This window comes from Bos indicus, chromosome 12 (genome assembly GCF_029378745.1).
Source record: "Bos indicus isolate NIAB-ARS_2022 breed Sahiwal x Tharparkar chromosome 12, NIAB-ARS_B.indTharparkar_mat_pri_1.0, whole genome shotgun sequence".
Classification (NCBI taxonomy): Eukaryota; Metazoa; Chordata; class Mammalia; order Artiodactyla; family Bovidae; genus Bos; species Bos indicus.
This window is the reverse complement of record NC_091771.1, coordinates 21,648,436-21,675,435: the sequence shown is the minus strand read 5'-3', so window position 1 is coordinate 21,675,435 and position 27,000 is coordinate 21,648,436. Positions and strand designations below refer to the sequence as shown.

The 27,000-nt window shown below is 46.7% G+C and overlaps 1 protein-coding gene across 2 annotated transcripts in view; it reads left to right on the top strand.

The window, feature by feature from the left end:
• Nucleotides 1-8,057: 8,057 nt before the first annotated feature.
• SLC25A15 (solute carrier family 25 member 15) overlaps nucleotides 8,058-27,000 on the top strand; it is a 32,999-nt gene continuing 14,056 nt past the window's right edge. Inside the window, exons 1-3 of one of the 2 annotated variants that reach the window (XM_070800156.1) lie at nucleotides 8,058-8,219; nucleotides 11,020-11,144; nucleotides 19,814-20,072. In XM_070800156.1, coding sequence (XP_070656257.1) covers nucleotides 11,090-11,144; nucleotides 19,814-20,072 — 314 coding nt within the window. In that variant the 5' untranslated portion in view covers nucleotides 8,058-8,219; nucleotides 11,020-11,089. Of the gene's footprint in view, nucleotides 8,220-8,357; nucleotides 8,627-11,019; nucleotides 11,145-19,813; nucleotides 20,073-27,000 lie in introns of those variants that run through there. The other variant, XM_019971358.2, reaches the window with a different exon arrangement.

The window sequence follows — 27,000 nt, the reverse complement described above, 5'->3', positions numbered from 1 at the left end:
CAGTAAGTGCACCGCAGAGGGTGCAAGCTTGGCAGCTCAGCCAGTAGCCAACTGAGGGGAGAGCCAAGTGGATTCCCTTCAATGTCTTGGTGACCAAAATGATTTTGTGAAGAGGAGGAATAGGCTTCTTGACACAAGCCCTGCCCTCTCCCTGCCTCCTCTCCCCCAGTTGGCCTCTGAAATACTTCATGGCCATGAAATACTTCTCCCTTCACCTGCTTAGGGGCTTCCCTGATGGCTCAGCGGGTAAAGAATCCACCTGCAATGCAGGAGACACAGGCAACGTGGGTTCAATCCCTGGGGTTGGGAAGATCCCCAGGATTAGGAAATGGCAACCCACTCCAGTATTCTTGCTTGGAAAATCCCACGGACAGAGAAACCTGGCAGGCTACAGTCCGTGGGGTTGCAAAGAATCGGACCTGACCTAGCGACGAAGCACGCAGCCCTCAATCAATTCCTCTCTCGGTGGAAAAGGAGGCTGGGATGGTGAAGCCTAGTGATGGATGAGGAAGCAGCAGGTTCTGCAACCTCTTGGTTAACCCTACAGGGAGGTGTTATTAACCACTTTGGTAACTCTAAAATGCCCTTCCCACCCCCACCCACTGTTGGTGGGAATGCAAACTAGTATAGCCACTATGGAGAACAGTATGGAGATTCCTTAAAAAACTGGAAATAGAACTACCTTATGATCCAGCAATCCCACTGCTGGGCATACACACTGAGGAAACCAGAAGTGAAAGAGACACGTGTACCCCAATGTTCATCGCAGCACTGTTTATAATAGCCAGGACATGGAAGCAACCTAGATGTCCATCAGCAGATAAATGGATAAGAAAGCTGTGGTACATATAGACAATGGAGTATTACTCAGCCATTAAAAAGAATACATTTGAATCAGTTCTAATGAGGTGGATGAAACTGGAGCCTATTATACAGTGTGAAGTAAGCCAGAAAGAAAAACACCAATATAGTATACTAATGCATATATATGGAATTCAGAAAGATGGTACCAATAACTCTGTATACGAGACAGCAAAAGAGACACTGATGTATAGAACAGTCTTTTGGATTCTGTGGGAGAGGGAGAGGGTGAGATGATTTGGGAGAATGGCATTGAAATATGTATAATATCATATATGAAACGAGTCGCCACTCCAGGTTTGATGCACGATACTGGATGCTTGGGGCTGGTGCACTGGGATGACCCAGAGGGATGGTAACGGGAGGGAGGAGGGAGGAGGGTTCAGGATGGGGAACACGTGTATGCCTGTGGCAGATTCATTTCAATATATGGCAGAACCAATACAATATTGTAAAGTTTAAAAATAAAATTAAATTTAAAAAAATGCCCTTCCCCTAAGTACTGACTCTTGGCATCCGATTGGACAAGATAAATCCTACTCAGCGCCCTGTTATACTTTTTGGTATTAAATCACACATGTAATTTTAACCCCATATTAAATGATTTATATACACAAGCTCCCAGGTATACAACATAAAGCCTTCTTTCTTTGGTTGTCTTGTTTGGTTCCTAGAAGGGGATTCTCAACAGGAGAATAGAGACAAACTTCAAATCTCCCATTGACCACAATGACCAAAATACATGAGAGAAGAAGAAAGATTTAAGAGCTGTGGGCTGGAGATAATCTACCATGACAGTTGCTAAGGCAACCATCTGTCATCATTGCTGTCACTTAGCCTGTTCTGGTTCATGGTGACCAAACTAGGAACTGCTCTTCCAGATCTGATAATGAAAATATATATTAAGTCTCTGAGCTGATGGCAGCACTTCTTTGGCAGTTCAAGTTGTATTTAATGTTTGTTGACTGAAAAACTGAAGGTATGTACTGGATGGTTGTAGATGTGAAGATGAGAAATGACAGGAGCAACCTGCAGGAGAAAATATGTTCATCTGATACTGCTGACAGTCTGTATTTCAAAGGTAATAGAACCAATGATAAGTATATTTTACAGCTTTTAATGATTGAAATAGAAAATCTAAATGTAAAAAGAAATCACTTTTACAGTTATTTTATTTAAAAAACATATATAAAACATCTGCAATGCTTACTTTGGATCATTAATTTGGTAAGTGTAAAAGATTTGCAAGTTTGGTAATGTTTTCCACTTACTATGAGACATATTATTGTTCATTTGATTTCTCAAGGCATATTTTATGATCATTTTAAAAAATGGTTTTGATCTTAGATCTAACTGAAAGCATCATCAAAGAGTATGCATGTGACCCTATGAGTTAATAATTGAATACTTCTCACATTTAAAACAAATTAGCCAGGACTACCCTGGTGGTCCGGTGGTTAAGACTTCACCTTCCAAAGTAGGGGGTTCAGGTTTGATCCCTAGTCAGGGGAATGCCTCATGGCCAAAAATCCAAAACATAAAACAGAAGCAATATTGTAACAAATTCAATGAAGACTTTAAAAAATGGCCCACATCAAAATATCTCAAAAAAAAGAAAAGGCAAGATAGTCTTTATAAAAGTATCCATTGGAGATAGGCCCAGTTGTGGGAAAAGACACATGTGTACACAAGTGTGCGCATGCACACACACACACACACACACACACGAGAGAAAGAGAGAGAAACTGTGTACACCAGCAAATCCCTTACTGGCAAATTCTACAACAATGATGCAATCCAATAGATTGATTACAAAGATTCAACAGGTAGTGACTAAAACCCACCATGGGCCTGGCCCTGGGCCAGGCAAGGCGCAAGTCACAACTTCCGGGCTTCAGTTGCAGATCACTGAGTAGATTAGAATCCCAGGGACGGGGGAGCCTCGTGGGCTGCCATCTATGGGGTCGCACAGAGTCGGACAGGACTGAAGCGACTTGGCAGCAGTAGCAGCAGCAGAGTAGATTAGAGACCTGAGAATTTAGCAGGTGGCTCCTCCTACCTCCCGGCCCCGCCTCCCAGCATTCCCTGCTTTATACTCTGGCAGAGCCAAACTGCTCCAGTTCCCCAGACCTGTTGTTCTGCTTTGCAGCTCTGCACCTTCAGAAGTGGCCTTCCTCCATACCGCTCCCCCTCACCCCTGGAATGCTCAGCCCGTCTAGAGCCGGCATGTGTCATGTTTTCTGGCTGCTTGAAACCGTTTGAAAACCCTGCCTACATTCAAAGCATTTTCTAATAAGTGGGTCTTTCCTCTCTAAGACAGAAGCCAGAAAACCCCCACGTTCCCAGCCCCCTTTTACAGATCAGGGTTCAGTCACGTGACCCAGGCTCCAACCATCAGCTGCACCCAAAGGAGAAACTCATTTGGAAATGAGAAACAGGAGGCCACAGGGACAGGGCCTGGCAGGACAGGGAGTGGCAGTGGCTTATCAGGCAAAGCTGGGAAAGAAGATGCTCACTTTGGAAAAGCAGTAGCAAGAAGGCTGAGGCCCTGACATAGATGGATCACAGGGACAACTATACCATCAGATGGGAAAATGGGACCAACTATAACGTCTAGAGCTCTTAAGGGACTGCAGCATGGTTTCCACGGCTGACGCGCTCTGCAGTGGGTTTGAGGACTTGTTTCAAGTCCTCAGGGAGTATCATCTCCCCATTCAGCCATCAGGAGAATCACCCAGAATCTTTTTAACTGGCTGCTATTTTGCTCTGTCAGCTAGAATTAGCTTCTGCCGACTGGAAGAGCCCTGAGTGCTACATCAGCACACGTTTGTTCATCTTCTTAAAAAAGACGACTTTGCCTTTCAAAACATACCCCGATAGGGGAATCTCCTAGAGGCCTGCCCTGAGATTCTCTTTTCCATCTTTTATTCATGCCTTTCTCTGAGATGCCACACCACTCACACCCCTTTGCCGCACACCTTCCCTGAATTATAATTATTTGTTTTTTCCTCTTCTGCTTGGACTGAGGGCTCTTTGAGGCTTGCCATTGTCTCTTTCTTTTTTAAATATTTGGAAAACCCGAACTCCTTTGACTGACCCAATATTTATCAGCTGGTCCTTTTCAGAAGTTTACTGAAACCTGTTTTAGACCAGTCATGGTAACTTCATTCTCTTCCCAATGTTTATGTTTGGCGTAGCATGGCACCCAGTTTCAGGCCAATGAAATATAAGGAGAAGTTTGACAGAGGGCTTCTAGGAAAAAAAATTTTTTTTTCTCTGATAAAAAGTTGGTATGGGAGAATGCTTTCTGACTTTGGATGTTGTGTGTGAAAATGTGATAGGCAGAGCTGTGGCAGCCATTTTGTGATCATGAGGAAAAGAAAAGACAAATATAGAAGTGGATCCAGATGCCTTTGAGCTGTTAAATTAACCAATCCTAGAACTTCCTATCTCTAGAAATATTTTTATATTCAAAGTAAATATGCTGACAGCTGGACAGTCTATTACTTGTAGCCAAATATGTACTAAAACATATATGAGAATATGATTTTTTTATATTATGGCATACTATTTCCTCTTATTGATAACCCATTAAAGTTTAACCATTTAGAGGCATTTCTCCTAATTCTTTGCTATAATAAGTTATCTTTCATTTTTAACATATTTTACCAATTCAAACCTAAGGATCTTAAAACATGTACCTTAGCTGATTTTCTTATTTTTGCTTGTACCATTAAAAAACTGCCAAGGAAAAGATAAATAAAAAAACTGTCCCCCTTCAAAACATTGCCCTAACAATGCTTTCACAGGACACAAATTACCCTCCTTTATCACACTGATAGAAATCCAAACATATTTATTTCAAATACAGATTCTATCTGATTCAAAACAAATTTGAGGGTTTTCAATAAAAGTTACATCAGCAGCCAAAAATATTCAGTGGGAGTTAAAATTGTGTGATCAAAGCAGTTTCTTCTTTCTCATTAACAAAAGGTATCCTTGAATGAGAGATAATTTATGTTTCTGAATTATTTGCGGCTCCAGTTAACACTTTGTTAAAACACACTCACATGATATCAGGGCCCAAAGGCTTCAAGTGGTGAAATTCTTTCTTCTTTTAGTATCATTAACCAGCACATTGTGAAATTCTGTTGAAACAGCAGAAGCTCTCTTTTCATGCAGCCACTCTGTCTGTCCCCTCACCTCTGACCTGCGTCATACCTTCCCTCTCACCCCAGAGCCAGCTGCACTGATGTTCCTGGATTATGCAATCCCAAGTGCTGCACACAGATGCCTGGAGCAAAGAGGTCAGTGCATTGACTTCTTTGCTGTTTTGAACCTGGATTTGAAATATCATTGGGTTGACTAACCTCTACGGAGAGCAGTGATGCATGACTCTAAAATTTTCTTCTCAAGAGGCCAACAGGTCCCGGGGGAATAACCCTTAGGACGAAAACTTTCATGATTTAATGGCAGTCAGGTGATTTTTCAATCCTCCTCTGAGCTCCTGTGAGATGTTAAACCTTTTCACATCTACATATGTCTCTATTCCTAAAGCAAAGATAGCATACAGGGCCACCATTGTAAGAGGTGATTTTTAACAAAATATTATGAAGGGAGATATTATGGAGCTCTTTCCAGGAGAAAGGGTTCCTGCAACCCTCTTGCTTTTCAGAGGAGGCCTTCTGGGAGGTATTACTGTAGAGCATAGCAGTTAACAATATGAACTCTGAGTCCCACCTCTCCTTTCAGTAACTGTACAACATCAGTTAAGTCCCTTGACCCCTCTAGGCCTCAGTTTCTTCACCTGCGTCATTTTCCCGGCCATGGGGGTAGTAAGCCAGACAGCAAATGGAGAAGAAAACAGGTGAGAGTTTGTGCAAAAAGGCAACTTCGTAAATGAGGGGTTAAAAACTTGCAGGGAAGTTTCTTGATTGCTTCTTAGTTTACAGAATTGAGGCTGAGGGTTGTGAAGGAGAGGTGAGGGAGAGAAGAAATGTAAAAGCCTTGGGGAGAGTGATGAGAGTTAAGGCGCTAAAGCAAGACAGGACAAAATGTCAGGAGACCCTGATCTGGAGTAGCAGCACGCCACCCCCCACCCTCCCCAAGCCGTATTGCTACTGCAGGCTCCCACAAGCAGCGGGATTCAAAGGAGGCCACGACGCTGTCACGTGATAGCTGAGGTTTGGAAAGGCTAAATGACTCACTAAAGGTCATGGAGATTTTAACACAGGTGGCCTTGCTCCAATTCCAGGGCTTTTTCTAATCTGTAACAGGAGGTCTAAGCCTACCTCTAGTTAGCTCCTTTGGGCCTCATGTTTCTGGTTTGCAAAAGCCACCAGGCCAGGTGCCACGGAAAGTGCCAATCCTCTAGGACATTATACTGAGGGTTCTTCTTCTCACTGGTTATGCTACATGTCACTGGGCAAGTCGCTCAAATGCCCTGGCTTGTTTCTGTAATTAAATTATGCTCCAGAAGCTTGAGTTCTAAAGTGCTGATTCTGTGAGAAGACAATGGTTTTCTGCCACATTGAGAAGGGCTCCCATGCATGTATCAGGAGGTCTGACACCCTCACAGCACTTCCTCACCATCCCCCGCTCAGGTCTATTCAGCTGGGCATTCATGTTTAAGCATTAACACGTACTCAGTCTCTCAGTTGTATCCAATTCGTTGTGAACCCATGGACTGTAGCTCACCAGTCTCCTCTGTCCATGGGATTCTCCAGGCAAGAACACTGGAGTGGGTTGCCATTTCCTCCTGCAGGGGATCTTCCGGATGCAGGGATCAAACCTGTCTCTTGAGCTGCAAGCAGATTCTTTACCCACTGAGTCACCTGGGAAGCCCTAACACAAGCCACCTCAAATATTTGTCACTGGCCTTCACAAAAAAAAAAAAAAAAACAGGCTTCCCATGTGGCGCTAGTGGTAAAGAACCTGCCTGCCAATGCAGGCATAAGAGACATAAGAGAACCCATAAGAGACATGGGTTCAATCCCTGGGTTGGGAAGATCCCCTGGAGAAGGAAATGGCAACCCACTCCAGTATTCTTGCCTGGAGAATCTCATGGACAGAGAAGCCTGGCTGGCTACAGTCCATAGGGTCACAAAGAGTCAGACACGACTGAAGCAACTTAACACTTAGGACGCAGTCACCAAAAATCACTTTAGTTACACTGGCAGTAGGCCAACACCACATTCAAACAGGGCAGAAAGTTGTAAAAGAAAAATGATAACACAGTTTAAAGAAGAAAACATGGTGTAGGAAAGGAAAATGAATTCATGATGTCTGAACCAAAGCACCAAGACCATGACTGTTAATGGAACAGCTGTGAGTCACAGATCAACACCCTCCCAAATGAGTGAGTCTTTGCCTGGGACACTAGAGAAAATTCCTCTACTCCCAGTGCACAACAGAAACCTTGAACTGTGCTTTTTAATGAAATGCCAGAGAGGTGCAGAACTAGTCTATAATTCATTGCGCTTGGTCATGCGCTTAGTCGCTCAGTCGTGTCCGACTCTTTGCGACCCCATGGACTGTACCTGACCAGGCTCCTCTGTCCATGGAATTCTCCTGGCAAGAACATTGGAGTGGGTTGCCATGCCCTCCTTCAGGGGATCTTCCCAACCTAGGGATGGAACCCAGGTCCCTGCATTGCAGGCGGATTCTTTATTGTCTGAGACACCCGTTGGAAACTATTCTTATAAAAGACAGAGTTACGGTTTCCATTGATGGGTGTGCTTTTCCCAAATGTCATCTGTGTAGATTTCCTCGCGGAAGGTGGAATGGGAAATGTTTTGGGGTTTTGTTTTTACCGGCAATAAGCGAATGTATTTTTCATTTCAGTACTTTGGTGCTCAATTATAACATAAAATGAAGGCCTTGAGCCCCGAGTCCCAGCCAAGTCAACACCCTGCAGACTTGTCACTCGTCTAACTCCAGGCACTCCCAGCGCCCGCTCTGAAGTCGAGCTAGAGTCGAGCTCACCACGGGCCTCCGGGAACCGAGCGGGCAGTAAAGCAACGTGGAGGCCCCGACTCCCGGCCGGCCCTCCGGCCCCGCCAGCCCGGCCAGCCCCGCCCGCTCGCGGCCCCCGGCGGTCCCCGAGCCCGAGCGCGCCGCCGCACCGCGCCGACTTCCGCTTCCCCGGCCGGCGGGCGGGAGGCGCTGCAGCCCCGGGCCCTCGCCGCCCGCCCCGGCCGCAGGGGCGCTCCGGAGGCCCGGGGGCCGCCGTCGGCGGCAGTCGGGCACGGGAGGCGGGGCTGGAGGGCAGGGCCGCGGCAGACGTGGGTGTTAAGCCGCCACCCCCGCCGCCGAGCCAGAAGCGAGAGCAGGCGGCGGAGCGCAAGGAGGACGCGGTGGTAAGCGCAGCCCGGTCAGGCGCTCGCGGACTGCGGGGAACCTGCCGGGAGGGAGCGGGGAGCGGGCGGGCCTCGGCGCCCGGGCTGCGTGACCTTCCCGGGCGGCGGGGATCCGGAGTCCCCGGGCCCACACGCGCCGCCCACGTGCCAGGGGATCCCGCGGGCGCCCCTTTCCCGCGCTCGGCCCTGGACTTCCCCGTAGACCCTCGGGCCCCGCGGCCTCCTGCGCGCCGCGGTCACCGCCCGGGAAAGGTTGTCCTCCTTTGCCCCGCTAGTCATGTCACCCAGCCTCCTGGCTCCGCGCGGCGCCGCGCAGGGCGGAGGCGCGTATGAATGGGAGACTCGGGCAGGTTGCTGGGTAGAGTCAGCGGACGTTTAGAGCCGGGAAGAAGTTGGAAGTCGTCTCCGTAAGCTAACCCTTTGGGCGGACCGGGATCCCGAGCCCCCGAAGCGGGAGCTCCGGTCTCGGCTGCTAAGTGGCGAGACTGGTTTGCATCCTTGCGCCCGTGGGGCGCCCCTCTCTGGGCGCTCTGATGGCGGGCGGCCTCCCCTCACCCCAGCTTCGGCCTGAAGCTGGAATCTTCCCTAAACTGTGATCTGGTGGGGGAAGGCGGGGGTCCTCGGATTCTCCCGCACAAGAAATGAATTTCCCCGAGGAATGGGAAATGTACATGGTCTTCTGGAGTGGGACTCCGCTGTAGTTTGAAAGAAGGATAAAGGGACTCCGCAAGGTTCAGTTTTTCTGTTTCAGTTGGTACTGAAGGCTCATAAATCAGTCTAACTCAGGTTGGTCAGTCTTAACGCCCTCAAACCATATGTCTTCCTCAAGCCAAAGCCATGCATAGTTTGAAACAGTTGCTCACATCTTCTGAGTTAATCTGTCAGTTTCCATCACTGTTAACAGTCCTAATGATTCTACAAGTAGTTATGTGCAGGAGTTGATGTGTTTAAGTCTGACTTGCCTAAAAGGGTTAAATTCGCGTTGATGACATAGTAACATCTGCTATGCCTCTTTCTTTCTAAGGGAGAAATGTACCCCCGCCCCCCCCCCCCCCGCCTGCCACGCAAATGAACCCCTTTGGATTGCCACCATCTGTGGCTCCTTTTCCCTCTAAAATGCAGGGTTGAGTGCTTTTTCTCCTTTTGATCAGGTGGGGATACTTTGGAATTAAGTATTGGTTGATAAGCACAGACCCAAAAGCTAAGACTTGCATTGAATGCTGTCTGTCGCAGACTTGTTGTATGACCTTGGATGAGCCATTGGCTTCCTCTGGCCTCAGTTTTTCCATTTGGAAAAGGAGGAGATTGGATTAGGACCCTGATATCCTTCTCTCACTACTGGATGGTCCCCGTCTTATCAACGTTAGTCATTGGCACTGCCTCTCCAGGCCTATCGGTAACATAAAGTCTGTGGTTTTTATGTCTGAGTTAGTTGCTTTATAAAATGCTGTACTTTTGTTGCTAGTTTTAACACTTTTTTTAAAGGGAGATTCTTGGTGTCTGGTCATTGACAACATATTTTAAGCGGTTGAAAAACTTCTTAGTGGCTAAAATTATTTTCTGCTGGTGATTAGGGTGAGCTTGGTATTCATGGATCATTCAGCCCACCCACCCCCTCTGAGAGGTGGCCTGACTGGGTGTGGTATCTTCGGTGTGACGGTTAAAAAGCGTTCCTTGTTACTCACACGTAAGAATATTCTGTTAAAGAACTACCTCTTCTTTTCTAGTCAATATTTATTTAAGTCAATTCCATGGCAACGGTTGATTTTTTTGTTTTGTTTTATTTGTCTAAAGGTAGAAAAGTAGACTCTGATTTTCCCAGACTTCTAGACTCCAGCTCAAACCTACTGAATCAAGATCTCCAGGAGAGCGGCCTGGTTATTTGAATATTTAACAAGTGTCCCAGCTGATTCTTATCAAGCAAATTTGGGGGCAATGGAGCAGGTGTTGCTACTCAAAATACAGTTAACACCAGGCATTATCAACCTCACCTAGGAGCACGTCAGGCAGGCAGCGTTTCTGGTCCCACTTGAAGCCAATCACATCAGAATCCGCCTTTTAATAAGGTCCCCAGGTGATCTGTGCGCACGTTTATGTTGAGAGGCTCTGGAGGGAAGTCTGATGACGGGAATGTTTGCTGCTAATGTTTTGTAGTTCTAAGAACTCCTGGTGCATATTCACAGTTTATCATTGTATTTATCCAATATGGCTATTTCTGATTGCTCTCAGATTATGATAGTATAGACAGAGACCTTGTATAGACAGGGACCTCCAGCTTTACGGGCCCAGGGGCCCCCCCCTACTGGTGGCAGAGTAGGCATTCAGACCCAAGCAGGTGTCACTTGGCAGAGCTCCTAACTCATTCCTTTTCAGACCTCCTGCTTTGTGGCATTCTTTTAGGGTCTCAGGCTGCTGTCTGAATTTGGAACAGAGCCTAGTGGATTGAGAGTTCAACCTAGGCCTCTGAAAAACTGGTTTGATGGGACTTGTGGTGTCTGCTTGGCTTGGTTGGCCTTTGTTTCTGAGAGTTTCAGAAAAGTTGGTTGAAGTCCCCCCACCTGTTGATGGAGCAGTGATACTCAGAAAAGGTTTTCAATCTCTTGTGTTTTTTATGGGGAGGTGATGGGTAGGGAGAAGGGGAGGCTGATGACTGAGCTGCTCTGACCCCCTTAGCCCCCTCCTCTGGAGCCGCTCAGAGCCAGTTTCCCAGTTCCGTGAGGTTCAAGTCCAGTAGCTGGGCAGCCTAGAGAAAGGGGGGCTGCAGAGGCCCGACTGATGGTGAGCTCTGGCTTCCTCCCAGGGATATGAGGTGCCCGTCATAAGCTCCAGTGAGTCACCCTCCACAGAGCCCAGCAGAGGAGCGGGAGAAGATGAAATCCAACCCTGCCATCCAAGCTGCCATTGACCTCACGGCTGGGGCCGCAGGTAAGGCCAGAGAAAACCCCGTTCTCTGATCCTCAAGTACCTTCTGGGAGTGAGATCCAGTGAGCACATTGCCTCTGTCACTCCAGGACCTTGTAATGAATCCGCTTAACGGGAATGTAATACTGTGTTGCAAGTACAGCAGAAGGTAGGCGTTACGTATATACAGTGGAATGTTCAGTTCAGTCGCCCAGTCGTGTCTGACTCTTTGCAACCCCATGAATCTCAGCACGCCAGGCCTCCCTGTCCATCACCAACTCCTGGAGTTCACCCAAACTCATGTCCATCGAGTCGGTGATGCCACCCAGCCATCTCATCCTCTGTCGTCCCCTTCTCCTCCTGCCCCCAATCCCTCCCAGCATCAGGGTCTTTTCCAATGAGTCAGCTCTTCGCATGAGGTGGCCAAAGTATTGGAGGTTTCAGCCTCAGCATCAGTCCTTCCAATGAACACCCAGGACTGATCTCCTTCAGAATAGACTGGTTGGATCTCCTTGCAGTCCAAGGGACTCGCAAGAGTCTTCTCCAACACCACAGTTCAAAAGAATCAATTCTTCGGCGCTCAGTTTTCTTCACAGTCCAACTCTCACATCCATACACGACCACAGGAAAAACCATAGCCTTGACTAGACGGACCTTTGTTGGCAAAGTAATGTCTCTGCTTTTGAATATGCTATCTAGGTTGGTCATAACTTTCCTTCCAAGGAGTACGCATCTTTTAATTTCATGGCTACAGTCACCATCTGCAGTGATTTTGGAGCCCAAAAAGATAAAGTCTGACACTGTTTCCCCATCTATTTCCCATGAAGTGATGGGACCGGACGCCATGATCTTTGTTTTCTGAATGTTGAGCTTTAAGCCAATTTTTTCACTCTCCTCTTTCACTCTCATGAAGAGGCTCTTTAGTTCCTCTTCACTTTCTGCCATAAGGGTGGTGTCATCTGCATATCTGAGGTTATTGATATTTCTCCTGGCAATCTTGATTCCAGCTTGTGCTTCTTCCAGCCCAGCGTCTCTCATGATGTACTCTGCATAGAAGTTAAATAAGCAGGGTGACAATATACAGCCTTAACGTACTCCTTTTCCTATTTGGAACCAGTGTCTTGTTCCATGTCCAGTTCTAACTGTTGCTTCCTGACCTGCATACAGATTTCTCAAGAGGCAGGTCAGGTGGTCTGGTATTCCCATCTCTTAAAGAATTTTCCACAGTTTATTGTGATCCACACAGTCAAAGGCTTTGGCATAGTCAATAGAGCAGAAATAGATGTTTTTCTGGAACTCTCTTGCTTTATCAATGATCCATCGGATGTTGGCAATTTGATCTCTGGTTCCTCTGCCTTTCCTAAAACCAGCTTGCTGTTGCTGAGGCTGCTAAGTCACTTCAGTCGTGTCCGACTCTGTGCGACCCCATAGACGGCAGCCCACCAGGCTCCCCCGTCCCTGGGATTCTCCAGGCAAGAACACTGGAGCAGGTTGCCATTTCCTTCTCCAATGCATGAAAGTGAAAGGGAAGTCGCTTACTCAGCCGTAAAAAAGAACACACTTGAGTGAGTCCTAAGTAGGTAGATAAACTAGAGCCTATTATACAGAGTGAAGTAAGTCAGAAAGAGAAAAATATCATATATTAATGCACGCATATATATATATATATGGAATCTAGAAGGATGGCACTGGTGAACAACCTATTTGCAGGGCAGCAGTGGAGAAGCAGACAGAGAATAGACTTCTGGACACAGTGGGGGAAGGAGAAGGGGGGACACATTGAGAGAACAGCCTGGAAACATGCATCATCGTATGTAAAATAGCCAGCGGGAATTGGCTGTATGATGCAGGGAGCTCAGGCCCGTGCTCTGTGACAACCTAGAGGGGTGGAAGAGAGTTTCAAGAGGACATATGTATGCCTATGGCTGATTCATGTTGATGTATATCAGAAACCAACACAATATTGTAAAGCATTTATCCTCCAATTTAAAAAGTTTTTTAATTGACAAAAATAAAAAGACAAAAAATAAGCCAACTAGGAGTCAGGGTAAAGGGTGGGAATGTCCCTGGTTCACAGCTAGAAGACTGTGAGATCACAGCTCAGAGCTGAAGCCACATGTCCATTGCCACGTGGCTGGGATACACAGGATTCTACTCCTAGCCTGGCATTCTTGAGAGCCCTTGTGTGCAGAAGTAATGCTGTACCATTTCTCCAGGGAAATCCCAGAGACTGTCCTTACTACCACTGAGGAGAGAACGGAAACCCTTAGAAATATCTTCGGTAAATAAGACTGACTTTTGACTGTGTCTTAAAGCCCTGAAAGGAAAGGAGAGGCCCCAGGCCTGGCCGGGGAGTGGTGGATGGGGTGAGTGCCAAGGCAGACTCTGTCCTCCGCCCCTGGCGCCCCAATAACTCCCGTCCCAGGCACTGGCAAGTTCTCGGCCACGCCTGCCACGCAGGCCACTCTTCAGAAAGGCCGCCTTTACTCAGTGAGAGGCAGATGACAGAATTCCAAGTGCCTGAGTGATGACTTGGTTCTTCGGATTCCTGGATGATTTTACGGCCGGAGAAGCGCTGGAATGCCCACCACTTTCCCAGTGGAAACCCTGACTGCTCCTCGCCTCCTTCACCGATTCTTGTCACGGCTCCCTGGAGCGGAGAGGCCAGGGGAGTGGGTCGCCCCCCGTCCTCTTATCTGGGGGGGCCCTCCTGGGTCAGCAGATGAAGGGCAATCAGAGGGCTGCCTGCTCTCATCCTGTCATCTTAATTGTCAAAAAGAAATCAGGGATTCAGGGAAGCTCAAAGTATTTTTCCATGAACCAGACCTTGACCACAGTAGGCTCTTGAGGAAGTCTGGAGACGGTATGCTGCAAGACACTGATAAGAAGTGCAGGCAGGGGCACTCCCAGGTCAGAGGCCGCGGGAGCGGGAGCGGGGTGGAGTGGTGGAGGGGGAGGGGCGCACTAAGGGCTGCCTGGGTTCCCTCCTGAGGCCTTTCGCATGCTGAGTGCCGTGGGATTGAGCCCCAGGCCCTCGCACTGTCCCCTCTCCATCCCTTTAACCCCTGCCCCTTGTCATTCGCTGGAAGAGGACGCTGACTTTGGCGACCATGGGCCCAGCTGCCTGCCTCGTACCCTCCCGTGAACGCTTGTGCTCAGTTCGTGTCTCTGCAGTAGGAGTGGGTTTCACCCCATGGGGGAAGCTCAGCTTTTGGAATTCTGTGTCTTTTCAGTCTGTCAAAGGTGTAGGATCTGTTGTGATAGAATTAAAGCATTTTTGCTTTTCCTGGAAAGGACAGGCATTTGAGTACTGCATTCATAACTGTATCTGCATTCATAATAGTAATCTGTAAAGATGTAAATTGCAACAGTATTGTCCGGAGTCTGGCTGTGTAAGGCATTCGCCAGTACACGTGCCTTTTTTTTTTAAAAACGTGTTTAAGGCCCGTATAGGAATATTTAAAGATATAAATTGCAACAATATTGTCAGGAACCTGGCTGTGTAAGGCATTTGCCAGTACACCTGCTCTTTTACAGTGGTATTAACATGTATCAGGCCCTTATACACATTAGCATTTATTTTTTCTGCTAACTGTGGGTAGGTGTTCCTTCTTGCACTGCAAACCCAGGGTCGCCCCTCACTGATGTCATACCACCCTGGTTGTCTTGACATCTGAGGTCAGCAGGCTTCCTGGGTGCTAAGCCTGTGAGACACCAGGCAGAGGAGGTCCCTCGTGGTGACCTGAGAATGGGAAGCAGCCGTCCCATTTTTGAGAGGTTTCAGCCTGTGAGTGATGGAGCTAGAAGGGCCTTTAGAGACCCTTGACTCTACTGCTCTTGTATGTGTAGAAAAGGGGCCCAGAGAGGGACAGTGGATTTGTTCAAGGCTGCACAGCTGTCAATAGATGGTGTAAATAAAGACAGGGCAAGGACCTTGGCTGCCTGGTTCCTTGCCCCGTTCTGTGATCTTTTTTCTGATGCTACATGATGGCCAACAGTGTCTCCCAGAGGTGGGGATTCCTTTGGGGGCTTCACTGCCCCAGCTCTCTGGATGGGGAAACTGGGGGGCTTTGGGATTTTTCTGTGGCCGTTGCCAGGAGCAGAGGACCCTTAGTGCTTTGTAGACACGGACCACCCATGGAAGCGATGTGTGTGAGAGCAGAGGCAGCCGTGGTTGCAGGTGATGTGAGTGTAGCATCCGTGTGTTCTTTGGTGTGTGTGTCTTCTAGACAAACCTCCTCCATCAAGCAGTGTTTCAGTCCAGCTCGTCTACTCTAAGGCGCAGCTTCCGTGTCTGAAGCTGCTGTAGGAGCGATGCCAGGAAAAGATCGAGAGGCCCAGGCAGCTGGTTGGGGAAGATTTGAAGGCAGTTGGTTAGGTAATTGGATAATTATCGAAACGAGGCAGCTTGGATCACAAAAGTTAAATCCCCTTAAAGGGAAACCTTAGTGGCATTCGTAGGTCTAGTAGTTTAACAACTATCAATGTAAAAGGATGCATTCTTTCCCCCGACTGCTCTGTTGCAATGTGCCTTGCTTAAGTAGTCGGGAAAGTGGCATTTTATTTTATTTTTTGGCATGTGGGATCCTAGTTCCCCAGCCAGGGATGGAAGCCACACCACCTGTTGTAAATGGTATTAGTCATTCAGTCTTGAGTGCCTGATTCTTTGTGACCCCATGGGCTGTAGCCCCAGGCTCCTCTGTCCATGGGATTCTCCAGGCAAGAATACTGGAGTGGGTTGCCATGCCCTCTTCCAGGGGATCTTCCTTACGTAGGGATCAAACCCCAGTCTCCTGCATTGCCGGCAGATTCTTTACTGTCTGAGTTAGGAAGTCCTAACAACTGGACCGCCAGGGAAGTCCCCAAAATGTGGCATTTTTAGATCATTGAGGTTTATCCTTTCAAATGCCAAAATTAACAACAAACCATAAGCACTTTTTGGTTGGCATATTTTGAAAATGGCACGCCTTTCTGCACCACTAAGGGGAGCATTGACTGCCTGCCTCTGGCGGGTCGGAGGCTGTCCTTTCTGCGTGGATGGCCAGGTCCTCCCGGGTGAAGTTCTGCCTCTCCATTCCCACAGGGCCTCCCCGAGCGCTGTCCATCACCACCGTCACTGTCTCGGCCCTGGTGGATTTCCTCACCAGTTTTTCACCTGCTGGCTCTACTCTGTGTGGGACCAAAATCCACAACTGCAACCTTGAGAAGATGTAGGTTGCAACACGTCTCCTGCAGAGGAAAGTGCCACAGAGACACCTACACAAAAGTGCAGAGAATGGGTCTCTTTGTTTTCTTTTTTGGGGGCTGTGCTGGGTCTTCGTTGAAGCACACAGGCTTCTCTAGTTGTAACCTATGGGCTTACTTGCCCAACTAGGGATCAAATTGTGCCTTGGAATCTCAACCACTGGACCGCCAGTGAAGTCCCCCTTTTGTTTCTTTTTTTTAATGAACTTTTAAAAATTATTATTTTTTTTGATTGGAGGAACCCCCTCTTGTTTCTTACGGAGAGCAAGATGATCAGAGGTCTGAACTCTAGGCAAATAGGGAAAGAGATAATTCCTGTAAATTATTCATAGCTTTGTAGACTCGACAGGTATGAGGACCGTCTTGGTCTTGGGTTAGTGCTGGTGTTCAGAATAGTTATCACGTCCTTGAGCAGGGCGTGATGAGTGCCATGACGGTGTCATTTGTCTGAGCTTCCCTGGTGGCTCAGTGGTACAGAATCCGCCTTCAGTGCAGAAGAGGCAGAGATGAGAGTTTGATCCCTGAGGTCAGGAAGATCCCCTGGAGACGGAAATGGCAACCCACTCCAGTATTCTTGCTGGGAAAATCCCATGGATAGAGGAGCCTGGAAGACTACTGTCCACGGGGCTGCAAAAGAGGTGGACATGACTGAGTGACTGAGCCACAAGTTACATAGGAAGTTAGCTTGCATCCATGGATGAAGGGAGAGAATTGTAGGTAGCATTGTAAGTACGTTAGCCTCCTACTGTCTCCCTGTTGGAGATGGAAACTGTTATAGATAAGCAGCAGATGGGTACTGTAGCTACCCAGATGTCTGTGCTGTTCAGGATGGTTGGGTGAAAATATGGAAAACTCCTGGTTAAGATAGGATTTTAATGCTCTGAATTAAATGCTTTTTTCCATGTATCCCCATCTAGGCTGTCAAGATTATGAACCCACTTTAAAAATTCTGACAGTCACCTCTTCTTTTGAAATGATTATTTTTGACATGAGTAGGATCTTATTTCATTCTAGCTCATCAGTACCTGAGAGAGAATGACTCTAATTATGGTAACATCTTATTAAATTATATTCCACTAATTCAGGACTGGCGATGGTGTGGCAGGACAAAAGCAGAAACGTGTCATTGCTCTCCTAGAAGGGAGGAACAACGGCAATAGGATCATGGAGACCATACCTGTGCGTGCTTAACAGTTCAGTTTTCAGACTCTTGGGTAAATGTTCATCTACCAATAATTGGGAGTTATTCCTAACAGCCCTCGCTCCATCTCTACTTTCCAGAGTGTAGTTGGAGTAACTTATTATGTCAAAGTTGTGAAATTGTATTTCTGAAATACTTTGTCAGTTTTCTCTGGTTCTTTTTTGTTTTGTTTTTAGATTGGAGGCTAATTGCTTTACAGTGTTGTTGGTTTCTGCTGTACAACATCCTGAAGCAGCTGTATATCCCTTCCCTCTTGAGTCTCTGTCCCACCCCTCTAGGTCATCACAGAGCGCCGAGCTGAGCTCCCAGCTATCAGCAGCTTCCCACTAGCTATCTCTTTTACATATGGCAGTGTGTGTACATCGGTGCCGCACTCTCAATTTGTCTCACCCTCCTGTGTCCACAGGTCTACACCTGTGTCTCTATTCCTGCCCTGCAAATAGGTTCATCGGTACCATTTTTCTAGAGTCCGTATGTATACATTAATGCACATTATTTGTTTTTCTGGCTTCGTTCTCTAGGTTCATCCATGTCGCTGCAAACAACCCAGTTTCATTCCTTTTTATGGCTGAGTAATATTCCATTGTATATATGTACCACATCTTCTTTATCCATTCATCTGTCTATGGACATCTAGGTTGCTTGCCTTCTCTTCAGCTTTGCTGAGGCTTTAATAACCTCATCCAGTGGTTGTGTGTCCTGGCACAAGTACAGGACATCCTGGCCCAAGGGGAGGTGGAAGTGTTCACCAGGGACAGTTCCCCAAACGCTGACCCAGCCCAGGGTCTGGGGATACCACAGGGTGTATGTTGTTCAGTCGCTAAGTTGTGTCCACCTGTTTGTGACCCCATGAACTGCAGCACACCAGGCTTCCCTATCCTTCACTATCTCCTGGAGTTTTCTCAGACTCCTGTCTATTAAGTCAGTGCTGCCATCCAAGCATTTCAACCATTTCATCCTTTGTTGTACCCTTCTCCTCTTGCCCTCACACTTTTCCCAGCATAAGTTAAGGGTCTTTTCCAATGAGTTGCAGGGTTTATAAATCATTCACTTCCTCACATCAGAGTTGTAATTGAATGCAATTTAGATTTTGCTGTATTTAATACTCTTAACAGTATAAAAGCATATAAGTATGTGTGCTAAGCTATAAAGAAAGCTGAGCGCTGAAGAATTGATGCTTTTGAACTGTGGTGTTGGAGAAGACTCTTGAGAGTCCCTTGGACTGCAAGGAGATCAAGCAGTCCATCCTAAAGGAGATCAGTCCTGGATGTTCATTGGAAGGACTGATGTTGAAGCTGAAACTCCAGTACTCTGGCCACCTGATGCAAAGAGCTGACTCATTGAAAAGACCCTGATGCTGGGAAAGATTGAAGGCAGGAGAAGAAGGGGATGACAGAGGATGAGATGGTTGGATGGCATCACCAAGTCAATGGACGTGAGTTTGGGTAAACTCCAGGAGTTGGTGATGGACAGGGAGGCCTGGCATGCTGCGGTTCATGGGGTCGCAAAGAGTCAGACACGACTGAGCGACTAAACTGAACTGAAGCAAGGCAAGTTTCAGTCTAGTTCCTGTCTGAATACAAGTCATTAGAGTCCAGATAAGAGGTTTTCGCATAGGGTCAAACATTTAGCTCTTTGGGGACTAATTAGGCTCTTTGTTTTCTTTCTCTGTGGCCTAGTCTCCTGTTATTTTTCTGATAGTCATCAGGACCACTGGGCAACAGACAGAGGAGTGATGAACTCTTTCCAGACCATTCCTCTCCCCTTCCTTTTATGTGGACGCACACACAGTTAACCCCTATAAATTAACCCCTTGTGTAGCAACCGTAATGTTAGACCCTTATCCTAATCCTCATGCTATCCCAGTAGGGAACTGAGACTCAGAAGTCACATCGCTTGTCCTGGATTTCATAGCAGAGTCAGGCTTCAACCCCAGGTGCCTCTGACCAATGCTCCTGAACACACGTCCCACCTTCACATCAGTGGCTCTGATTGTTGAACACATCCTTCTCCCCTACTGAGTGTGAGCTCCTTCAGGGCTGGGCAGGGGACCCAGCACACAGGGAACCCCCTAGAAGTTTTACTGAACTGGGCTAGAAGGTCTTAGGGGGAGAAGAAGTCAAAACGAGATGATGCAGAGGTTAGCCCGGGGGTGGGCTGCCTGTCCCTCATCTCCAAGGGTCCTGGGGCTGCAGCATGCCACGCAGCCATGGACTTGGGCCGGACAAGGACTCTGTCCTGGTTCCAGGGGGCACAGCATGTGTCCTGACCGGGCAGCCCTTCGACACCATGAAAGTGAAGATGCAGACATTCCCCGACCTGTACCGGGGCCTCACCGATTGCTGCCTCAAGACCTACTCCCAGGTGGGCTTCCGGGGCTTCTACAAGGGCACCAGCCCCGCGCTCATCGCCAACATCGCCGAGAACTCCGTCCTCTTCATGTGCTACGGCTTCTGCCAGCAGGTGGTGCGGAAAGTGGTTGGATTGGACCGGCAGGCGAAGCTGAGGTGAGTTGAGGGCGCTGACCCTCTTTGAAAACCAGCACTTATTTGGTCAAGAGCTTTAAGAGACCTTATTGGGAAGAACATTTCCTTTTTTGTTGTTTTAACAGTAACCACTTTCTTGATTCTGAAGTGATCCATCACTGTCATAGGAAACTGGGAAGCACATACATATGTGTTATGAAAAAGTTGCCCACAATCCACCACGGAGAACCAGCCACCCTCACCTTCCTCCCACTCTTCAGGAAGATGCTCTTCTTTCTTTTTTAAGGATTATTTTTCTTTTCTTTTATTATTATTTTTTTGGTTCAGCCGGGTCTTCCTTGCTATGCATGGGCTTTCTCTTGTTGCAGAGAGTGAGGGGCTACTCTTCACTGCGGTGCGCAGGCTTCTCATTGCAGTGGCTTCTCTCATTATGGAACACAGGCTCTAGGCACATGGGCGTCGGTGATTGCGCGGACTCAGTGGTTGCAGCACATGGGCTCAGTTGCTCCATGGCATGTGAAATCTTCCCGGACCAGGGATTGAACCCATGTCCCCTGCCTTGGCAGGCATATTCCTATCCACTGTATTCACCAGGGAAGTCCAGTTTTTTCCTTTGGATTGGAATATAGTTCATTTACAATGTTGTTAGTTTCAGGTGTACAGCAAAGTGAATCAGTTATACATATATCCATTCTTTTTCGGACTATTTTCTCACATAGGTTATTACAAAATATTGAGTAGAGTTCCCTGTGCTCTGTAGTAGGACCTTGTTGGTTATCTATTTCATATATAGCAGTGTGTGTATGTTCATCCCAATCTCCTAATTTATCCCTCCTGCCACCGTTTCCCGTTAGTAATTAGAAGTTTGATTCTACGATCTGTGAGTCTGTTTCTGTTTTGTAAATAAGTTCATTGGTGCCATTTTAAAAAATTAGATTCCACCTGTAAGTGATATCATGTGATATTTGGGGAACATGCTTTTCAAATGCTGCCTATGGGTGCCACTTCTCGAGACAGAAGAACTTAAACCAGAGATCTGACTTGTGATCTGAGTTTTGGGTTCCACGTCATCAGCAAAATGCAGTCAAAGAGGTTTGAGGAGGAAGTTGGAATCTTAAGAAGGGTCAGAGCATCTGAGAAGATGCAGGTGAGGGTCTGTTTCCTTGGCCACGTGTGCCCCAAACATCAGACTTTGGCGTGTGCTTGGTCATCTTTTGGGTATTTATTATACAGAGATTAAAGGAATTTGGAAAGCACTGGGATGTTAACCCTTTGCTCTTTTGAACATTGATTTATTTTATTTTATTATTGTTTTTTAAATATTTCTTTTTGGCTGTGTTGGGTCCTTGTTGCTGCACACAGGCTTTCTCTCGTGTAGGGACTACTCTTTGTTGAAATGCACGGGCTTCTCATTGAGGAGGCTGCTCTTCTTGCAGAACACGGGCTCTCTGGCACGGGGACTTCAGTAATTGCAGCTCCCAGGCTAAAGAGCGCAGGCTTAGTCATTGTGGAGCACGAACTTGCCCTGTGGCATGTGGGATCTTCCCAGACCGGGGATCTAACCAGTGTCCCTTGCATTGCAAGGCAGACTCTTAACCACTGGACCACCAGGGAAGCCCTGATTTACTCGGTATCATTTAAAAGTTTTCTTAGCTTCACAGTTGCAGAGGGCAGTCTTGGCTGGGTTTTTTGGTGGGAATTTGAGGTCCTTTTGCAACCATCGGTCCCATGTGGCTACAGTGGATTCCCTTGTACAGAAGTTTTCTCTGCAGTTCCCTGGAGAGGTGCCTGTTTATAGACAGCCATTTTATCTTGATGGAAGGAACTTTTTTTTTTTTTTTTAAAGGCTCAGAACTGGATGAAATCACCCAGGGAGACATGTTTGTAGGACTGAGCATGGATCGTAGGATCATCCAGCAAGGGGGGGTCAGGAAAAAAGAGGAAGTAAAAAAATAAGCAGAAGCCCAAACAGGAGAATGTGGTATCCCATGTAGAGACAGACAGGAAGGACACAGCTGTGACTGGAGCTCTTTCCACTCGAGGGAGAGACTTTTTAGCTGAAAAAAACCTGTAACTATAGCCAATCCTTTAGCATCCTTGGTACTGCTAGTGGTAAAGAACCTGCCTGCCAATTCAGGAGACATAATGAGACGTGGGTTCAATCCCTGGGTCAGGAAGATGCCCTGGAGGAGGGCATAGCAACCTACTCCAGTATTCTTGCCTGGAGAATCCCATAGATATAGGAGTCTGGTGGGCTACAGTTCATGGGGTTGCAAAGAGTCAGACATGACTGAAGTGACATAGCATAGCATTCTTGGAGAAGGACTGAGTAACCACAGGAGATTCGGAGCAGATCCTGCAGTGAAGAAGTCTTCCTGTTTCACTTGGCTTAACCAGCACCTTTGCCTTTTTGTAAAACAAGAAAAAGAAATTATGCATTTATTTATTTGTGTCTACGCCGGGTTGTCTCTGCTGTGCGGGCTTTTCTCTAGTTGTGGTGGGCAGGGGCCGCTCTGTGTGCGGCTTCTCATTGCGGTGGCTTCTCTCGTTGCGGAGCACAGGCTCCAGGGCACGTGGACTTCAAAAGTTGCAACATTTGGGCTCAGTAGCTGCAGCTCCAGGGCTCTAGAGCACAGGCTCAGTAGTTGTGCTTGGTTACTCTTTGGCAAGTGGGATCCTCCCAGACCAGGGATCACATCTCCTACCTTGGCAGGCAAATTCTCCACCAATGAACCACCTAGGGAAGCCCTGCTTGCCTTTTTTTTTGGAACTTGGGGGACAGGGACCTGCTGCCTTTTTCATCCTGCAGAGCAGTGTTGCTGATTACCATTGAGCATATACTGCCTGAGAGCTTGTGAAGCTCTGACATGCATGCCATGCTTCCCTAGCCCTCACCCCCGTGGTCCTGTGAGAGCATCCAGGCAGGCAGTGGTCTCTGTTTCATAGGCAGGGAAACCGGCACAGACATTGACACGGGCTAATACGTGATGCAGCCAGGACCCCAGCCATGTCATCCGCACCCTGCAACCAGCACTCTTCCCATCAGACCACTGGCAGGCTCTGGAGTACTTTGTAGGAGGTCAGGTCCAGAGATAAGATTAATAATTACGCAGATGCAGCAAAAGCCAAGAGCTGCTTGTGGGCACCTGGTGAATTTCTGCAGGACTGCTGTAAATATTTGTCTGTTCTCAGCTTGAACATGCCCCTGAGTAGTGTTCTCTTTCCATCCGTGGCTGGAAGGAGTCTGACACAGCAGGAATATACAGGTACATGTTTGTCGAGTGGGTGACAAAAACAGTTGATTCTTACCAGTCCCATCCACACCGACTGCCGCTTGAGCTCCAGGTCTAAACGTTTCTACTATGGGCACAGCCTGAGGCCCGTGTCCCTTACCTGTGCAAAAAGTATTTATTAGAAAGCCGAAGTCCACCGCAGATCAGACTTGGCCTTGTGCTGCCCTGTATCAGCATGCTCGGGCTCGTTCAGGCGTTACCGCCTCTGAGATTGAGTAGCCGGCTACATTTATCATGCCACCTTTGTTCCAGCAAGCTTGGCCCACCCTGGTCAGTGACCCTAATTGACTACGGCCTGTCAGCAGGTTGACAGAGAGCCCCAGAGGGAGGCCAAGTACAGATCTGCAGGCTAGCCAAGAGACAAACCATTTAAGCTTTGGTTTTGACAAACAAGCCAAGCAGGAGTGAAGGGGGAAGGCTGGAAGGGACAGTGTCTGGCCGTCCCCACCCCTAGAAAGCTGTGTGCCAGTGCAATTGTGGAGCTGGCTCTTCTGGTAATGCTCTGACATGTCATTCTCTAAAAGGAAGGCCAGTGTCTTCCTTCTGAAAGAAAGCCTGCTTCAAGCCAGCTCTTCTGAGGCCTGGGTGTGCAACAGGCTGGCTTGGCCCTGGGCACCCACTTCACATTCACCTAAGGCACCAATGCCAGGCCACCAGAGGTAGGAAATCAAATTGGAGACGGCAGACGGCCCTTGGCTTTATGCAGGCACACGTCAAATATTCTGGGTTTGGTTCCAGATTGGTTTCCCAGTGCATATAAAGTTAAGTTTACACCATACTGTTGGCTTCCCTTGTGGCTCAGCTGGTAAAGAATCCACCTGCAATGCGGGAGACCTGGGTTTGATTCCTGGATTGGAAAGATCCCCTGGAGGAGGGAAAGGCAGTCTGTTAAGTGTGCAATAGTATTATACCTCAAAATCCAATGTACCTACTTTAATTTTAAAATGGTGATTTAGTCACTAAGTCATGTCTGAGTCTTGTGACCCTGTAGACTGTAGCCCGCCAGGCTCCTCTGTCCATGGGATTTCCCAAAAAAGAATACTGGAGCGGATTGCCATTTCCTTCTTCAGGGATTCTTCCCAACTCAGGGCTTGAACCTAGGTCTCCTGAATGTAGGTAAAACCTAGGAAGCCCAATTTTAAAATACTTCATTGCTAAAAAATACTAGCCATCATGTGACAACTTGGGGTTGCCACAAACCTTCGATTTTAAAAAATGCAATATCTTCAAAGTGCAGTAAAGTGAAGCACAGTAAAGTAAGCTTTGCCTGTAGTAATGTTTGACTCCAGTTTCTGTAACCATTAGTTTATTGTAACTTTTTTATATGGTTTCCAAAACACTATTTTTTAAATTTAATTTTTATTTTATATTGGTGTATATTTGATTTACAATGTTATTAGTTTCAGGTGTACAGCTAAGTGATAATTAGATATATATATATATTTATATAACTATCTCCATTCTTTTTAAGATTGTTTTCCCATGTAGATTAATGTAGAATATTGAGTAGCGTTCCCTGTGCTACATAGTAGGCCCTTGTTGATTGACTGCAAGGAGATCAAACCAGTCAATCCTAAAGGAAATCAGTCCCAAGTATTCATTGGAAGGACTGATGCTGAAGTTGAAACTCCAGTACTTTGGCCACTTGATGCAAAGAACTGACTCACTGGAAAAGACCCTGATGCTGGGAAAGATTGAAGGCAGGAAGAGACGGGGATGACAGAGGATGAGATGGCTGGATGGTATCAGTGACTCGATGGACATGAGTTTGAGCAAGCTCCAGAAGTTGGTGATGGACAGGGAAGCCTGGCGTGCTGCAGTCCATGAGGTCGCAAAGAGTCGGACACAACTGAGCGACTAAACTGATTTGATTATATATAGTAGTGTGTATATGTTAATCCCAAACTCCTAATTTATTCCCATGTTTCCCCTTTGGTAACCTTAAGTTTGTTTTTGAATTCTGTGAGTTTGTTTTTGTAAATAAGTTCATTTGTTTAATTTTTTTTAAGATTCCACATATAAATGATATTGTATGATATTTGTCTTTGATTTACTTCACTTAGTATGATAGTCTCTTGGCCCATTGATGCTGCAAAAGGCATTATTTCATTGTTTTTTTTATGGCTGAATAATATTCCATGTATATGTACCACATCTTCATTATCCATTCCTCTGTCAACGGACAATTAGGTTGCTTCCATGTCTTGACTGTTGTAAACAGTGCCTCAGTGAACACTGGGGTACACGTATCTTTTCAAAGTATGGTTTTCTCTGGATATATGCCTAGAAGTGGGATTGCTGGATCATTTTCTATGTTTATTTCTAATTTTAGGTTTTTAGGAACCTTCACACTGTTCTCCACAGTGGTTGTACAAATTTACATTCCCACCAACAGTGTAAGCGGCTTTCCTTTTCTCCATACCCTCTCCAGCATTTGTCTGTAGGCTTTTTGATGATGGCTGTTCTGACCAGTGTGAGGTGATACCTCGTTGTAGTTTTGATTTGCATTTCTCTAATAATTAGTGATGTGAAACATCTTTCATGTGCTTTTTTGGCCATCTGTGTATCTTCCTTGGAGAAATGTCTGGATCTTCGGCCCATTTTTTGATTGGGTGGTTTTTTTTATTAGAGTTGCATAAGCTGTTTGTATATTTTTGGAGATAAATCCCTTGTTGGTTCCTTTGTTTGCAAATATTTTCTCCCATTTCTGTGAGTTGTCTTTTTGTTTTCTTATGGTCTCCTGTGCTGTGCAAATGCTTTTAAGTTTCATTAGGTCCCATGTGTTTATTTTTGTTTTTATTTTCATCACTCTGGAAGGCAGATTCAAAAAGATATTGCTGCCGTTTGTCAGTGTTCTACCTGTTTTCCTCTGAGTTTTATAGTATCTGGTCTTGCATTTAGATTTTTAATCCATTTTGAGTTTATTTTTGTGTATGGTGTTAGAGAATGTTCTCATTTCATTCTTTTACCTGTAGCTGTCCATTTTCCCCAGCACCACTTATTGAAGAGACTCTCTTTTCTCTATTGTATGTTTTTGTCTCCTTTGTCATAGACTAATGACCACAGGTGTATAGGTTTATCTCTGGACTTTCTGTCCTGTTATGTTAATTCATATTGGTTTCTTTTTTTTTTTTTTTTTGCCAGTTTTTTTGTTTGATTAGTGTATCTTTGTAGCCGGAGAAGGCAATGGCAACCCCTCCAGTATTCTCTGGAGAAGGAAATGGCAACCCACTCCAGTATTCTTAACTGGAGAATCCCATGAACAGAGGAGCCTGGTAGGCTGCAGTCCATGGGGTCCCTAAGAGTCGGACACGGCTGAGCGACTTCACTTTCACTTTTCACTTTCACTTAGTTGCAGCATGCGGGATCTTCATTGCCACTCACAGACTCTAGTTGTGACACGCAGGCTCCAGAGCACAGGACTCTGTAGTTGCAGCTCCAGGGCTCAGTTGCCCTGCAGCATGTGGGATCTTAGTTCCCTGACCAGGGATCAAACTCATGTCCCCTGCATTGCAAGGAGGGCTCTTAACCACTGGACCACCAGGGAAGTCCCATGTTAAAAGCTGTTTAATCATTTGCAATTTCAGTACTTGTGACTGGTCTGTTCATATTTTCTACTTCTTCCTGGTTCAGTCTTGGAAGGTTGTACCTTTCTA